The sequence below is a fragment of the Ambystoma mexicanum genome, chromosome 5q (assembly GCF_040938575.1).
Source record: "Ambystoma mexicanum isolate Mex_15411 chromosome 5q, UKY_AmexF1_1, whole genome shotgun sequence".
Lineage (NCBI taxonomy): Eukaryota > Metazoa > Chordata > Amphibia > Caudata > Ambystomatidae > Ambystoma > Ambystoma mexicanum.
The window spans coordinates 114,556,762-114,574,951 of record NC_090933.1 but is presented as its reverse complement, the minus strand read 5'-3'; the positions used below and the strand labels follow the sequence as shown (position 1 = coordinate 114,574,951).

The 18,190-nt window shown below is 46.1% G+C and overlaps 1 protein-coding gene and 1 long non-coding RNA gene across 3 annotated transcripts in view; one reads left to right on the top strand and one right to left on the bottom strand.

The window, feature by feature from the left end:
* The window catches only part of LOC138497279 (uncharacterized), a 291,765-nt gene that overhangs the window by 7,106 nt on the left and 266,469 nt on the right, over positions 1–18,190 (bottom strand). The gene's annotated exons all lie outside the window — the stretch shown is intronic.
* SLC39A6 (solute carrier family 39 member 6) overlaps positions 7,966–18,190 on the top strand; it is a 254,817-nt gene continuing 244,592 nt past the window's right edge. Inside the window, exon 1 of one of the 2 annotated variants that reach the window (XM_069620630.1) lies at positions 7,966–8,785. In XM_069620630.1, the coding sequence (XP_069476731.1) occupies positions 8,189–8,785 (597 nt within the window). In that variant the 5' untranslated portion in view covers positions 7,966–8,188. The remainder of the gene's footprint in view (positions 8,786–18,190) is intronic. The other variant, XM_069620631.1, reaches the window with a different exon arrangement.

Below are 18,190 nucleotides of genomic sequence, written 5' to 3'. Positions count from 1 at the left end.
ACATTTCACAGCCGGCCCCATGGTGCAATCAGTTACTCCATGTAACTGTTACCCAAGAGGTTGTGTATTCGAGCCCATCCCTTGGATGAAAAAGACTTAGGTTAAGTGGCAGTAGTGCAAAACTAAAATAACATTATCATGTGAATATGATTTAATTATTATGTTGAGCCTGTCGTCCACTCATCCGGGAATATTTCAGTGTTCACTTTCCCAAAAAACGGAGTGGGGTTTTTATATATAAAAACCTCTCTGCACAGAGGGCCTAATTCCGGGATAGTCCTTGCAAAATGGGACGTCTGGTCACCCTACAACTCACCCACTTTCATACATGTCTACGTTCCCGCTTAAGACAGGACAATGCCGATTTTTTCAATTAAAAATAGTGCTATTTTTTTACTGTCTCCTGCCTAAAATAATTAGGACCCCATTGCAATCCTATGGTAAAATTACGTTCTCCCGATTTCTGTGGTGACATCTTCCTCTCAGATGCTCCAGAATGTTGGCATGTCTACACTTTTGGCGGGTAACAACCACCCTAGAGTCTGTTCAATTACTGGCGTACGTGGGTGGTCAGGGGCCTGGGCGCATGCCAAGAGAATGAATTTAGGACTGCGCCCCCTCTGGGCCGGAGAGAAGACGCAGTATGGATGGCTCTTTGCTCCGGGCTCCGTACTGTCTCCCTCTCTGCCCGTTAGCCACCAGAAGGTCAAAGTGAGTTACGGTGGCCAAGGCACTGATCGCGCTGCGCTGTAATGCAAATTTCAAAATAGGCTCTCCCCTCTAGGCCTCATGTTGGTGGTTAGGCCTAGAGGGGAGGGCTCAAGGACAGTCCACCGGAAGCTACTTGTCCCTGGTCACACGAGGTGGAAGGCAGCAGCAGGACCAAGCGGACACAACACCAGCCCAGACAGACAGGAACATGGCCCGAGAAGTCAAGGAGCAGTTATGTATTTTTTGTTTGCTTTTTTAAAAATTTCATTTCAGCCTGCTCCTTCCTTCCCTTGGATCTCTGTTCTTTTATTTGCCCCCCCAACCTCGTTTTTATTTTTCACGGTCCTCTGGCCTTTTCACACTTTAATGACACTCCACCTCACACACCCACTTCCTAAACTCCCGGATCATCGCGCCCCCCACACTCACCTACACCATTCCCCCAGTCCAACTTGACATAGAAAGTAAACTCTCAATTTCTGTGATTCTGGAGTGATGTTTTGTGTCAATAAAATACAGTCTTTAAAGCGAATGTGTACTTTTTTTTAAACTAATGTACGTTATCTATAAGTATAGATAACAAAAAAGTTACGTGATTTTTTAAAAATAAATTCTGTATATTAGTATATGCATGGCAAAGTGCAGCCATGTCCAGAGGGCAATGTGCTCAGTGGATTGCCTTTGGCCATTCCCGGCCACCTCAAACACACCACTACAGCTCGTTGGCCAAGGCTTGAGGCCATTGTCAGTAGACCCTGTTCAAGCTCCTCGTCAAGAACCAATATGCCAACAAGGCATGGCCTGCACCAATTCCTATTGGTAAATCTGCTGTCACTGGCACCAAACTGAGACCCAAAGTGCCTGGGACGTCTCCTCACTTTCATGCCCAAAACATCTCAACAAGACCCCATCTCAAAGCGACCCTTTGTGGCTGAAGCTTGTAGCACAGGCACCTCCTCCCAGCCCCCATTCACCTCATAGACACCTGAATTGTGCCCCCTATGCATGATTATGAATTTATACAGCACGGCCGCGCAGACATAGTGCCATCTTTTTGTGTATTTTCTGAATGTTGTCTTCCCCTAGTCCCCACCAACCGCAAACCCCCGGTGGTGGCAGTCAGAGCCTGAGTCTCAGGCTGCTGTGTGGTAGGCATCCTCGTCCCTGAAAACAAGGGAAAGGGTGCTTTTTTAAGTGTATTTCACCCAGGCTGGTACCTGTCAAAGGGTTTGTATCATGTCTTGCTGAATTAATAACATGGCTTCACAGGCCACTGGTTTTTTACCAGGTCTGTTTCTTTAATTACTGGGCAGGCACAAGTTTTAATGGAGAGTCCCTCTTCTCTGTGAAGTCCCAGCTCACTGGGAAGGGGCCATTGGCATTCCAAAACACCATACATGCCAACCCTCCCAATTTAGGCGGGAGACTCCCGACTTTTCGTGAAATAAATATTGCAATATTTCACGTTCTCCCCCCTAAAATACTCCTAGCCCCAATGCATCCCTATGGGAAATTGTGTCACTCCCGATTTCTCTAATTAAATCTCCCTCCCACCTGAGTCAAAATGTTGGCATGTCTGAAAACCCCGGACTACCTCTACTACATAAACATGTGTTTCTTTATTTACCAATACTAACTAGTCGGTGATTGTCTAATGTGTTGATATGCAAACTGTGTGTTAACAATGCATTGTGTGCTTTCATATTTTATTCTCTAGATGCTTGTGTGAAACAGTGACTTCTGTGTTGTGAATACAATAAGGCAGTATAAGAAGGTGCATGCTTGCTGCTTGTAAGGTAAGATGTTATCAAGCATAAGTGGGGTGTAATTATTTTACTAACTCCTTGATTTCGGGAATAAGAGGTGTTTAAAATGAATGTTGAAAACAAGGAAATGTGTTCCTATTTGAGTATAAATGTCACTATAATCCAAGTTGTTTACTGAAACTGTAGAGAAGACACTAATAGCATCTAATGTTTATCATATACACAACACATGGGTAATAAGCATCTGTTGGTTGTCTCCATGACCATCAATGTGCTTTAGAGCATCCAGAGGCACGGAACCTGCTCTTCTGAACACCCGTGAAGACCTGCTCTCAAATCTTGACTCTAACTCTCCTTCTGTCTTCATTCTTCTGGACCTCTCTTCTGCTTTGGATACCGTAAACCACAACATCCTAATCTCCCATCTCCATGATACCCTGGGCATCACAGATCAAGCCCTGGCGTGGCTCGCCTCTTTTCTCTCTGACCGTCCTTCCCAGGTGGAACTTGGGTCCTTTCTCTCCTTCATCACTCTCTTTACTTGTGGTGTCCCCCAGGGATCTAACCTATCCCCCTGGTTCTTCAATATCTACATGGCCCCCTTGGCCCACTGCATCTCTACCCTTACCTCTAACTTTCATTGTTATGTGGATGACACGCAGCTCTCTTTTGACTACCCTCAACCTCCTCCTCCTCGCTCATCCCTGATTGTCTGTGCACAATTCAGTCCTGGTGTGCTGCAAATTATCTCTGCCTCAATGCCAGTAAGACTGAGATCGTCCTCAATGGGACCCCCGCTCCTGCTTTCCCACTTTCACTCTGGCCGGCCTCCCTGGGACCTGCGCGCTCACCTGTAAAAAAGGCAAAAAATCTGGGGGTCCTCTTTGACTCCACTCTCTCCTCCTCTTCTCACATCTCTGACATCTCAAAAAAGTTTCACTACCAGCTGCACCTCCTGAGAGGTATTCTGCCTTTTCTCACCTTCCCCAGAGGCTCACCATTGCCAGAGCCCTGGTTCTCTCTACGCTGGACTACTGCAACAGCCTCTTTCTCAATCTTCCTACGGCTACTCTCCTGCCTTTACAACACATCCAGAACAGAACCGCAAGACTTATCCTTGGTCTCAGGCCCAGGAACCATATCTCTCCGGAGCTGAATTCCCTTCACTTGCTTCCTGTGGCTGCAAGGATCAAGTCCAGGACCCTATGCATAATCCACAAGGCTTTCTGGGGCCAGGGCCTGCACTGTCTACAACACTCACTTCCTAAATACTCTCCCTCTAGAGCACTCTGCTCGTCCTCCTCCAACTCTTTGTGGGTGAGCAGTTTTTCCAAACAGAGATTTGGGGGTAGATCTTTATCTGCTGCAGGTGTCTCCCTCTGGAACAGCCTTCCTGCCTCTCTCCGTCTTGAGCCGGATCACCTTAAGTTCTGAAAACTCCTCAAGACCATCCTCTTCTCATCCTCATTCTCTCTCCCTCTCCCCTGCTAACCTCCTTCCCTTTCTCTCCTGCCTCCCTCCTCCTTCTCTACCCTAACTCTGTTCAGCTTCTTGCTGACTGGTCGCCTGATTCACCTCCAGAGCCTTACAGGTCCCAGGCTCCCCCACAAGTCTTGCACTTACCTCTGGGCCTCTGCACTATGTTCAACATTACTGCACTTTTGCAGCTTATGCTCCAGGAGAGGGGTAACCTCTCTCCACTTAACCCAGGGCCCTGCGCACTTGTTTCCCCCCTCCCCTGCACTTCCGTCTGTACACTTGCACGACCTGAATGTACTAGGACCAGTAAGTTTGTTTGCCCTGCCCCTCCTGCTCCCTTTTTTTTGCCCCCCCCCCCAAACCAGATTGGTCACGCCTGAAGCACTTCATGCACATGCACTAGGAGAAATTCTGTGAGGCCTAGTACGCTCGTTTCTTTGTTAGATCATTTGGAAACTTCAAGGCCTAATAATGACTACTGCATTCCTTTGTTCTCTTCCCGCCTTGAAGCTCCACTTGTGTATAAGCGCTGTATAAATAAACAATTACAATGTACAATTATAATACATATATTCACACAGAAGGTGGACCAAAACAATATTGCTGTCCAGTAGAAAGTCTGCCCGGTTTTCAGGGATAGTAGTTTCTCTTGCACTAGAGTGCAGTGATCCAACTTCCAGAGCCGTCCTTCTGGTACAGCAATAGGGTCTAGTGGAAAACCTACCATAGCGTAAAATGGGCATTTAGACCACCTTTTGGGTGACGGTTATGCTCTGGTATGCAGGGTATGATGTAGATCATGTGATGTAGATCATGGCAAAGCACAGTGGTCCTTTTCATCAAGAAATGCCTTTACTTGTTCTTGTTTTCCTTTGAATTGGGAAAAAATATTTTGGTGGTGGTGGTACTCCCCCTTGCAGCTGTACCTTCTGTTTAGGGAGCATGTCGTTCTCCCATCCTAGTCATATTGCTCCACCTTTCGGGGGCTGCTACAACCTGGATGATCATAGAGAGGTGGAGTAGGGGCAGTAATGGCTTACTGGAGCAACCGGAAGGTTTGCATCTCCTTCTTTCTTGTCTTCAGTTTATGCATGACATGCTAGACAATGTTCCCACTGTACTGCGCTCCCCTTTCACCAAGTTGGTGACTAAGTGCAAATGTGATGATAACACTTCCGGTGATGTCACTTCCCTATATCTGGGGACCCCACCCACCTGTTTTGGGGGGCCGGGGGGCCAGCCCGCTCATGGGAAGGACTCAGGTGGCAGGCCCTCTGCCTAAGTGATTGGGCTGGTGCAGCACTGCAATGAGGCACACAGGCAGTGTTAGATGTTATTGATAGGCGCACCGGGAGCTGTGCGCCGCTTTTATTCAGAGGCACCACGTGGTGGGGCCACATGTGCCTAACGCCTGATACAGCACGAGCCCAGGAGAGGCTTAAGTCCCAACAACCCATGCCAGGAGTATACAAAAAAGGCAAACACAAAATTGCACACAATACATTATATGGTTAAATGAATGTGGACACCAACGTTTACTGTGGCTGCAGCCAGTTTAAGCCCACTAGACGGGCGGGAGCACAGCACCAAGGTCCATCACTGTCCATTGGGCACTTGGCGACACACACAAAAGGGGTGACATTTGTATTAGTCCTTCTACACACTGTCCATTGACCGCATGCAGGCAAAGCTGCGCCTGTGTTACCGGGGGCCACATCTGCGTTGCAGGATTAGTTCTGTAAAAGCCATAGTCCCAGACAACCCACAGTGCCAGCACAATGTTGGGGCCAGTTGTTGGGGCTTTTGGGAGCACAAGGGCAGCGCCAGTGTCATGGTAGGAATCTGCTCTTCCCCCCATACACAAGGGCCACGCCATTGTTGTTGTAGGAATCTGGTAGGAAACCCCATGGAAGTGACAGGACTCCTTCCAGGAACACAGAAAGCAGGACCTGCTCCTGGCCCATGCTGCGCAGCGGGCCGAAAGGATAGGCAGGTCTTTGTAGAAGGGTGCTCCGGGCTCTCTGGCAGCATTGGCTTGCATGCAGGCAGGTCCTCGTTGGTACGGCCAACGGTTGTCAGGCATGGCCTGGCAGTTAAAGTGAAAGTTGCTGTGGCGGCGGTCTATGCTGCGCCATCCTCCCCCAGGCAATTCACTTCCACTCAATGGCATGACGGCCCTTGCCGCACCTCTCTTCCCCAGGCAGGAGCAGTGTACCTAGCTTCAGTGGCGGTCTTTGCCGCGCCTCTCTCCCTCAGGCAGGTGCACAATGGAGCAGTGATGCGGCTTCGGTCTTCGCTGCGACTCTCTCCCCCATGCGTCAGCGTGTTTCCAACTTTTTTCTTTTTTCCTCCTCTTCCGTGGCACGCATTGGGGACTCCGGGCGTGCGCCCGCCTAAAGCGGGACCTCGTAGGGAAGACTGACGGTTGTCGGGCGAGGCCCGACCAGCAAACGCGCATTGCATGGCGGGCGCTCATGGTTGCATGTCCCAGCACAGCTTGGCAGCACGCCAGGCTTGTTCGTTCCTACGTGGCCAGCTGTTATGGGGACCTGGAGTGCCGGCTCGTTAATGGGAAGGGCTCAGGTGGCAATGGGCCCTCTGCCTAAGTGATGGCGCTGGCGCAGAGCTACAATGAGGAGCACAGGCAGGGTCAGATGGTATCGACTGGCCCACAGGGAGACGTGAGACGCTTTTATTCAGAGGCGCCACGTGCCTGAAACAGCACGAGCCCAGAAGGGGCTTAAGTCAAACAACCCCCGGGAAATTCCTAAGTTAGCCCCTCTGGCCCATATGTATCAATGGATCTCTTACCAGCATTAACAGAATCCTCTTTTTCAAAAGGTTGACATTGGATGTGTTTTACCCATTTCTCCTCCTTGTACTCTTGCAGAAGTAGACATTTCGTCACCGTGGTGATGGCCAAAACTACTGCCATGTCAAGGACAAAGACTGATATGCATACATGCCAACATTCTGAGGCACCTAGGAGGGAGATTTCATGAGAAAATTCGGGTTGAAATTAATTTCCCCATAGACATTAGGGCTAGAATTATTTCAGGCAGGAGTACGTGAAAAATAGCAATATTTTGCTATACTTTTCATTTCACTATCTGGAGTCTCTCACCTAAATCGGGAGGGTTGGCATGTCTGGATATGATTGGGATATTTCTCCTCTGTGAAAGATAGTGAGCTAAAGAATCTGGGCAAGGCTCTTGCAACCAGGACTCATGTCTGGCATAGAGACTACCAGGACCCCCCCTTGATTTTCGCATATTTAAGTGACTTTGGGTCTCACACTAAGTTACTAGGGGAATCCAGACATGGACCCCTTGCTCACCCTCCCCTACTGATGAGGTCCAACCAGACCAAGACAGTGTCTGGGGTTGCTGTTAGTACTTTTGTTCAGAAAATTGCCTAGCATTTCGGTGCTGGGCCCAACAAAGACTGATATGATTGGGATGTTTCTCCTCTGTGAAAGATAGTGAGCTAAAGAATCTGTGTAAGGCTCTGGCAACCAGGACTCATGTCTGGCAGAGAGACTCCCAGGACCCCCCTTGTTTTTTGCATGCTTATTTCCCAACAGATTAAGCAAATTTAAAGTTCCAAAATATTCTAGAAAATGAAATTCACTTTTCAAATTAGAGCTCGAGCATTTACAATTACGCATTGACAACAAACAGCCTGGCTGGACCTTCAAGAGTTGGAAAAAAACGGCCATTCACTTATCTTTTGATCCGCAAAGCCACGACAAAATTGTCGGCCATTTTGAAAATGCACAAAACTTATTGAATTACAAGGACAAATTATCTCAACAATCGCTCCCATGAGAATCGTTGTATTAGTAGTAGCTGGTGCATCTAGTAGGATATTACTATAATGCGTAAAAGTTTATTGAGCCTATGTGTGTCCTATCAAACACAGCCGAACCACGGTTCCTTCATAAACCACAATCTGCTCCCATCAATGCAGTATTTTTTTAAAACGCGTGTTCTGGACCGGCGTACAGAAATCACGCTGTTTACGGAGCACGCCTGAAATTGAGGACTGGGCATGCATAGCAAGTCCGAGGGCTTGCTGCCTGCCTGGTTCTGACTGGGGACTTGTTTGTAGTATTCTGACTGTACCGCCCACGCGAACCAATCCCTGCATGCTGACGTACCATGCTTTTCAACGCTGCCACTCGCAAGTGGTAGACATAGAAGAGGGCCAGCTGCCCACCGCCCTGGACCAGCATGAATGGAATGCAGCGTGGAGCATCTTCCTCCCACTCCACGGCGCGGCCCGGTGCAGCCATGCTGGTCCGGCTGATCCTCGCTGGCCTGTTCTGCTCGGGAGGTCGTGGTGCGCAGGATCCCCTCTCCTCTGCCGAACCAGACATTGGGGGGAGTAGGGGTACTCCGGAAGCCGCCTCAAACCCGACACCCGCCTCCACCTCGAGACCGGTCCTTGCCCTGACCGAGGCAGCGCGCACTCAGCGACAGCAGCTTCGTATGCTCTTCCTGCGGTACGGAGACAACGAAACTTTGAGCGCGGAAGGTTTCCGTCGTCTGTTGCAGAGCCTGGGTGTGGAGCCATCGCGCACGCTGCAAGGGCACCGCCACCACCCTCTTCCTCCTCCTCACCACCACCATCGCCATCACCACGGGGAAAGGAACCCGCACCAGCATCACACCTCGCCTCCTAGCCACGGAGGTGCAACCTGCCTGCGGACTGCACAGCCCCACGCAGGGCATCCCCGGGAGCAGCAACATCACGCCGAGTCCCGCACACGCCGCCACAGTAGCAGCTCTGCCATAGAAGAGGAACTAGGCGGTGGCACTGGACAAGAGGTGAGAGGCTAAGTGTGTGACACCTATGAGCTAGCTGTATCGTTACCAGTATCACCAGGCTGTTTACTTTTCCTACTTCCGCAGTCTTCACTTTGTACTGAGCTGTATTTAATTTAATTTTATTATGTATCACACTGTCTTGCCAATTGTATTACTTGATGTTTACTAGAGGTACGGCATCCGCCAACTCCAGCCCTAGGTTGCTGTCCTCGGTGCTGTATGCAATACGTTCCTTGCATCCTCTACCATAGTTGTACTCTACTGAGTAAGTCAACAGGCGGCAGTACACCGTGCCCTGAACTACTACACTCAACGTGCTATTCTGCCAAATATCGGCTTGAAATATTACCATCGCTGCTTTTCTTTACTAGGTGCTAAACTTTGAGGCAGAGATGTCTCACTCTGTCAATGTCTGAACGCTGAAACTAGTTTCCCACACTGTTATGCTCTTAAATTTGAGCTGGTCACTTATTCGTGACTTGGGGAGGGGGCGGTGGGGGGAATCGGGTGTTATGTTCAAGTACAGGGGGCCTGGCCTGCAAGGCGGTCCCAACAAAAAAGGCGCTAGAGACAGAGCGTTATAAAACACGTCTTTATTCTGTAAACTAGAACTGCGTGCCTTTTCTGTGACATGCCTCGTGTCCTAATCCGGACATGGGACAGGCGAGGTGTCCCTCATTAAGCATAAACAGAGAACATTACACGCCCCCAGCCCTAACATAAAGGAAAACGACATCAACTATTCCATTTCCTCAATCCACCTTGTGGGTCTCCCAACCACTCTCCTTGGCGTGCTGCAGGCAGCCAACCTCTTCTTGAGTGCATGATATGATAGGTTATGTAGAACGTACTTAATACCCAGAGGTTTCTAAGTGCGGACCCGGGGATCTAACCTGTGTTGCTCCGTGTGATCTTGCTTCCAATTCGAGCACGTTGCTGCTGAGCTATCGTCCATGTCACCGTCCATGTATTCAGAACTGCTTTTCTGTGAACTTGTGTTACTAGCGACTTCTCCCTCACCCCTGAGTGCCAGCTTCGAATTTCTTGAAGATAGAGGAATTTCTAGTGATGCGACGCCCAGAGCCCTCAGGTGACACCATGGACCATTTGGATGTTACTGTCAAAGGCTTGTATGATGGAGCTACAAGAGACGATAGAAAAAAATTACGTTTTACAAATACCTCATACAGTTCGCTCAGTTCAGACGGTGACAGTTCGATGGGCAATCCCAATTCAAGGAAACAATCACACGGTACTGGACGAGGGAGAGGCAATGGGAACAATATGGAGACCACAAATATTCTGCTCGACACAGAGGAGCAGGGGGCCCTCCTACTTCTAATTTCTTAGACGGGGACATGATGACGTGGGATTACGAACCCAGACTGACACGAAGCATGACAGCCTATTGATTAATCTGTCTTCTTATGTACCTACTAAAGAGGAGATGGCTGTGTTAGAGAAAGGGTTTGGGTTTGTTCCTACCTCCACTTATGACAGCTTTAATTCCTCTCTTGAAATCCAACAACTTTTTTCGAAAGATTCACCTTAACCAATATTTTAAGGAGAACCCCTTCGAGATGTGGACTCCATAACCCTTCGAACTTCAGCCCTCCGGTAGCAAGTCATAGTCCGGAATCAATTGTGTTCGAACAGAGTTTTATCTGAGTTGGATCTCCTATAGAAGACTAATAGTATTTCAGAATTTTTCTAGGTTACAACAGCAGGTGATCATAAGAACAATAAATCAATGTCATAAGCAGTGCAGACAAAGGCGGTGCCATTGTATTATTGGACCGCTTAGATTATATCACAGAATATGATAGGCAATTAGCTGAGACTACTTTTTACCTGCTGCTAGATGGTGATCCTACTATCCGTCTTAATTCCCTCAGAACAAACAAAATAGAAAAAGCAAGGCAACGGAATTGGATAAATAAAAAGGAAGCAGAATATTTGGTAAAACTTGATCCAAGCATCCCAAAATTGTATATATTGCCGAAGGTGCATAAAATTCTTGTTAATCCACCTGGGAGACCCATAGTCTCTGGTACTAAATTAGCCTTATTTATTTTATTTTTCCCTTATGGGATATGTGAAAGAGATGGAATCATATATACAAGACTCTACTAGTGTCATAATCTTTTTGAATTTTCCATTCAATAATGAAGATGGCATACTGGTGACCCTTGATAAAGTTTCGTTATATACACAAAAATGCCCACCCTCGAGATGATGGAGGAATTACTTGTTAAAAGAAAGACTGGTTTGACACCCAATTCCTTTATACTTTAATGTACAATGATGTAATTGATGGAGAACTACTTTATGTTCAACAGGTTTTTATCAACGGATCCATGACACTGCCATGGGGTCAGCGGTGGCACCTACATTAGCCAACCTTTACGTGGACTGTATTGAACAGAGTTGAATATTCAGTAACTCCAATCTGTTCTTACATCACCAAACTACATGGAAGAGATACATCAATGATGTGCTGATTTGGCACGGAGATGAGAGCTTTTTTCCTTCTTTAATTGGTTAAATGGGACCAATCCTTTTCTTAAATTCACCATGAGTCACAGTAAAACCCAGATTGACTTTCTGGACCCTATTATTAGTGTGAACATAGACATGAATATCTTGGAAGTAAAACCATTTCATAAACCCACCGATCATAATTCTTTACTCAGATATGACAGCTTTCATCCAAAAACCTTAAGAGATAAACTTGTCCTTCGGGCAGTTTCTTAGGTTAAAACGGAATAGTACCAGCAAGGATCTGATTTTTGGAGGAATCGGAAACTCTGAGTAGGAATTTAATCTGTAGGGGGTATCCAAGAAAAGTTGTAAAAAAATCTTTGAAGTGGGCTTCTAATAAACATCGTGGAGCCTTGTTTGAATAAAAGAGAAAAATGCCCACAGAAGAAACTGCCCGTCTAGTCTTTTTCAGTACCTATAATACTTTATCAAATATAATCAATAAGATTATTAAACCATTATATTCAAAGGGATGGCACAGCAACATAATTTGGAAGGAAGAAGCGGAAAAAAATCGGCAACAGATGTATTACAACAGGGTGTATCCTGATCAGGGACAGGGCTCATCAAGAAGCCGAAGAGAAGAACAGAAAGAGCAGCGGACGCAATTAGTGGCAGGTTTGAAATCACAAGCGGAAAAGAAATCACAAGAGGAAAAGAACAATTCAAAGGTGAATTATCCAGTGAAACTGATAGTCACCTCAATTCAAAGGCCCATGGAAGTGGCTAACAAGAACAGCGGTAAATGGCAACGACCAGGGCCAGCCTTCGACCAGCCCAAAGAACCAACAAGAGTAGCGGAGCGGCCCGAAAATGAAAAATATAGCTTGGGATCTTGCAACACGAGAGGCCATGTACATCTAACGACAGCCGGAGACGTGAACCTGGGTCTCTATGACATAGTCTGTCTGCAAGAAACATTGCTGATGGATCAACCCACACTCGACGGGTTTACTGTGGAAATATCGCCAGCAGTGAAAGGCCTCTTAGGCAGACCATCGTTGGGTCTGTTAACTGCAATTAAAACAGGCTTGGGCCTAACTGAACCCAGAAAGTGGAAAGAAGCATATGAAATGCTTGTTGTTCTGACAACATGGTCACAATGCAGTGTGAAGAAGCGAAGTTGCCAGCCAAATCATCTAGCAATAATAAATTGCTATTGGAACCAGCAACGCATGTCAACAAAAAAAGTTTTTGCTCCAACATGGGGGCGACGATAGACCAGCTGTATGAAGACTTCGACAAAATCGAAATCATCATATGCGGAGACTTCAATGACACATCTGGTGCGCCGTTGGGTGATGACCAGCGGCCCGGTGGAACTGAAGCAACTATAGAGCGAGGAAAGGCATGGAACGAAGTTATCAGATCGAGAAATGTACAAAATATAGCCTCGCTGTTCCCGGAGCAAGATAACATCCCTACTTGGGAACGAATGTCCTCGAAAGCAACATTAGACTATATATTCAGCTCTAATAGTCTAACATCTGGTATTGAGAGCTTTAAGGTGCAAAGAACTCAACACAGTGACCACAACTTACTGTCCTGTACATAGCAAGGAAGAAGACCATTGACTTATCAAGTGGTCACTGAAGTAAACATCCAACAAACACGGCTTCGTTTAACAGAAGCGGACATTCAGAAAATCAAAATGTCGTGGGACCTTGAGTCGCCAGCAACCAGTCCAACGAGACTGCTGAAAGACCAAACTATCTGCCATTACTACTGGCATACCAAATGCCCGGGAAAAGAAAAACCACGAAACCAGATTACTCCAAGCACGCCTATGACAAAGCAATGGTAGAAAAAAGAAAAGTGGGGCGGAGACTGAGAAGAATAGCTAAGAAAACAAACGCCAAAGAAGATTGGGAGAAATGGCAGTTGGAAGTGAAAAGGTACAGCAGCTGGCGGAAACAACACAGAGCAGCCCAATACCAAAATGATGCGGAATAGATGATATCGACAAAAAAAACAAGCACATTTTGGGCACTGATAAAAACCTTGAATATCACACCAAGTGCGAAGCAGCGCAACGCAGTTTTAGAAGCAAAGTGGATAAACTACTTAACGACAGAATTTGATGGCCCAAATTCGGTTATGTCCGCGACGAAGCGATCCTTCAATGCAACTTGGGTGGATGTATCAAACTCTGAGGACATAGAAATGACAATCAGGAAGTTGAAGACCTCTAGAGCCCCAGGTCCAGATGGACTGACGAATGTGGATCTTAAACAGTTTCCCAAAGAGTGGTCGGAAGTGATCAGTAAGATCTTCACGGAATGTGGCAAGAAAAAACTGATCCCAGAAACATGGCAGAAAGCAGTCGTAGTACCAGTCTACAAAAAGGGAAGCTGAAAAGAACCTGAGAGCTATAGGCCGAAAGCCTTACTGGATATTATAGGAAAAATGTACGCTGCACACCTGCTTAATCACTTTAGGACCTGGGAACGAAATGGTCCATCAAAAGACAACCTGCAAACGGGCTTTCAAAAAAATGGCAGCACAGCGATCAACATCATGCTAATAAACATCCTGAAAGCTAAAGTGAAGGAAGGAGCGCCAAAGGTGTATCAGGCGTTCGTGGATCTCTCGAAAGCTTTTGATAAGATCGACTGTAACACACTGTGGTCGAAATTACGCAGCTGGAACTGCCCAACAAAGGTGCTCGAACCAATAAAAGCTCTCCACTCTCAGACTAAGATCAGGGCACTCTATTGGAAGAGATCACGGTGAACAGAGGTGTCAAGCAGGGATGCCCCTTGGCCCCGGCCCTATTCATTGCGTTCCTAGGTGATTACCAGCATTCAGAAGCAAAAGTAAAAATAAGGGCTTTTTCCTCCAAAAATTGGGAAAACGGCCATTCCGAGACTTTTGTATGCCGACAATGTCATCCTGACAGAAAAGACGAAAATTGGGCTGCAAAGAAAACTATCAAATCTGGAGAAATACATTGGCGACAACCACCTTGCGATAAACCAAATAAAAACTAGAAAGTACCAAGTAAATTAAACCAGCAGCAGAACTGATTTCTTGACGACACCAAAATTGTGTTCAGATTGACAGCTCAGGAACGGACAAGTCTATGCAAGATCTGTTGTGGGAGAAAGCCAAATGCCTAACTTCGCAAACAAGAGCAGTAGATAACAAGTTCGGGAAGTTTTCATTAATTCCGATGATAAACTTAAGACAAAAGTAGTTCCATCATTGGTGTACGGAATGGAAGCCTCTCTATACATCACACGTCCGCTCTGGAACAAATTGAAGGGTCACGTGTGGAAAGCCGTGTTAGTTTTGCCAAAGTCGACCTCCATGCCGGCCATCAGGCGGGAATGGGGCTTAGTGTCACTAGCCTCCATGGTTGACCAAAGTGCCATGAGACTCTACAGGAATATCATCATGGCCGACACATTACACACATATAACATCATCATGGGAGAAATTGAAACAGGAAAATGCAAAGCCCTAAAAAATGGGTAGAAAGTAGAAAAGAGAAGCTAACGGAAGTAGCCTGCACAGAAAAAGAGCGAACGGAAAACCCCACGTATTAAAAGAAAAATGGAGGAGATGGACTGGATCCACACAATTGAGAAAGCAGTGGGTAACACACTTTTAACTCGTCTCCCTCCGACCTGTAACAAGCTGAAAAGACTGCAAAACTATTGTGTCAAATTCCCGGAAAAAAGATTGAGAAACTTGTTAATGAAAGCAAGATTAAATCTGTTGCAATTCGCGAAATGATATCTATCCGGGGATCGTCAAGCGACCATGGATGATTCCTATGTAAAAACGCAGCAGTGGTAGAAACATTGAGACATCTGGTGATAGACTGCACCAAAACCAAACAAAACAGAAGCATATATCTCCTACCGCTGATAACAAATCCGTGGATGCTACAAGTATCTGTGGAACAGATTAATCTCATGTGAAACTACCAGATGGACGGTGGCCATGGTGAAATTAATAGAACTGGCATTCCAGCAGATTAACCAGACCTCGACTTCAACTATCGCCGAGTCGAACTGTGAGCCATCAAGTGATTATGGTGAAGACGCAATCGTCGTTCTACTTACGCTAAAACAGAGGGACTTGATAGCGGACTGGTGAGGACATGAGCAGAGAAGATACCAAGCTTGTTCGAAATTTTGATAAAACTCAGGTTCACCTGAGTAAAATAAAAATGTATTAAAAGGAACTGGCACATCCTCTCAAAGGACAAATTCGGTTCTGGTTCCCAGATGTGCCTTCAAAAGAGGACAACATCTAAAGGAACTATTGACTACGAATGATGGTTCGAATACGTACACTCAACAAATGATTACAGAACAATGGGGTTTGAAAAAACCAGGAGGACATGTCCCATGTGGCATATGTAAATGTTGTCCTCACACCCATAGAAGCACCAGTGTAGATGTTGGCCTCACAAGATCACGGCAGCAAAAATCATTTACTAATTGCAACACCAGTGGGGTGGTTTATACCATTTTGGTGTCCTTGCAAAAAGCTATACATTGGAAAAACAGAACAGAAGATCAAAATCGGAATCAGTGAGCACAAGAGTTGTATGAAACAAAGTAATGACAGCTCCTATGGTTGGCCATTTTGTTTCAAACAGCCATAAATGTGAGGAACTGATTTGGTCAGTTTAAAAAAAAAACTTTGCACCACAAATAACATTAATACAGATAAAACACATTAATAAAGGAAGAGATGAGGCTGATATTCCTTACCAAAAGCCACATCCTAGGTCTCAATGAGCAGATCGACTGGCTCCCTTAGGGTGGTGGAGGTAAAGGGATAAATATGATGACCATTTTGTCATTTTTTTTGATTTGTGATACTATGACAGTGGTCTCTTTTGTGTTTATAACCGTTTTTAGGGTTGAACACTAAATTACCCCCATTTTGTGAGCGGTATTGGAGACACAATCTATTATTATATCGAGATCGTTGGATGAATATGTAGGGTATGAGCAAACTGTCTTTTGTGGGCACAGAGACTTGAATTTTATTTTATATATTTTTGTTTGTTAATTAAGCTTGTATAGCAAGTATGGAAAAGGGCGCTGTCATACAGAGACATTCAAAGATGGCCACCATATGCTTGCTATTGCCGGCATAGTCTATTGTAATAGAGCGAGTGCGATGTGAACATATGACAACAATCTTGGTAAGAGCCTTTTTACGATTGGGACTAGTGCTGATTCATTGCAAACGGGTAAAACTGTGTGCATACAGGTTCGTGGGAGCCAAGGGATTTTGGAATGTAGACTTACTCGGGTCTAATTGATATCGGCATGAGAACTACTGTCAAAACTTGCAATCCTGGTTCCCCTTTCCAACTCCTCCTCACCTGAATCTCCGTCAAATTCTTCTCGGAATTCCGTCTACTCCTTCTTTCGTGTATTTTTGATTTCTTTACTCTTTCTTTGATGCAAGTATAGGCGTGACTCCCCGGAGGCCACCGTGACCGGATAGGAACCAAATCCCAGGAGCCAACCCGCTCTTCCAGGGGAAAAAGCCGTAGGCAGAAAAAACCCTGTGTGAATAGTCTTCTTCGGGTTGGATAGAAGAGTAGAAGCGAGTCCAGTTCCTTCTTCGGTGTGAACGGATAGCCGGTGGTGCCGAAGGTACTGAGGCACGATAGAAGCACAGGAAACTGGTCAATAGGTAGGAGAACGCCACAAACTGATGAATTGAAGACTAGAAAGCCTTAAACTAGAGCTAGAATTCCAGGTGAATGAAAAGGAGTGAATAGAAAAGAAATGGTGGTCAGAAAGAAAGTTAAAACAAAGTAATAGTAGGAAGGAAAAGTACAGGGGCCGAGGAGTTAAGAACAACCTCAAAGTGCGATTAACAGGGATCAAACCGTTAAGAGAAAAAAGGCTACCCAAAAATAGTATGTTTACCTCTGTGTAAAATAGTGAAAGAAGAGAGAGGAAAAGCAACAGGAAGCAATAACTGGTAGTGAAATATTCAGGAACACAGCGCTGGTAAGGTACGAAAGTACTACGATACAACGCATCGGAGCACTGGTGCGTAAATACGTGCTGACGGCCATCTTGGATAATGCATAGACCGCTGCACGAAGTTTCCAGCATCCATGTTAGGTGTACTTCCATCGGTTACAAACCTTCCAAGGTTGATGCATTACAGTATGCCCCCTTCGATGTCGAACACCACCTGGCTTACTCGGGAACAACCTGTGAAACTTCTGAACAAGTCTTGGAGCACTTATATGGGTCTTGGGCTCCCAGGTTCTCTCTGATCTGGGATACCCCTTCCAGTGTACCAAGTACTGCAAGATACCCTGTCAATAACGTGAATCAACCAATCCGTCCACTTCGTACTCCTTGGTCTCTTCGGGATCTACTACACTCGTCTTCTTAATACTCCTCTGATAAGGATCTTCCACATAAGCCTTTAGCAAGGAAGTATGGAATATCAGGTGTATTCTCTTGAATCGAGGTGGTAGTTTCAACTTGTAGGCGACAGGATTGATTTTAGCCTCAATCTTGTATGGACCGATATATCTTGGAGAAAATTTGCCCATACGTGTCCAGCGAGGTAAGTACCTGGTGGATAGCCATACCATTGAACCAGGACACCATTGAGGATTGGGTCTTCTCTTAGCATTGGCTAATCTCTTGTAGTTCTTTCTGCTCTTCTCTAGAGTCTGTAAAGCCAATTGATGAGTCTGTTGAATCTTGAACACTGCCTCGTCTACAGCCAGAGCTTTGGTCCTTCCGGTCGTATTTGGGGGGGTATAAAATGTGGATCATAACCATAGGTACACTGAAAAGGACTAATTCCAATAGCAGTGTGTACCGTGTTGTTATATGTGAACTCCGCCATTGGTAACAATGA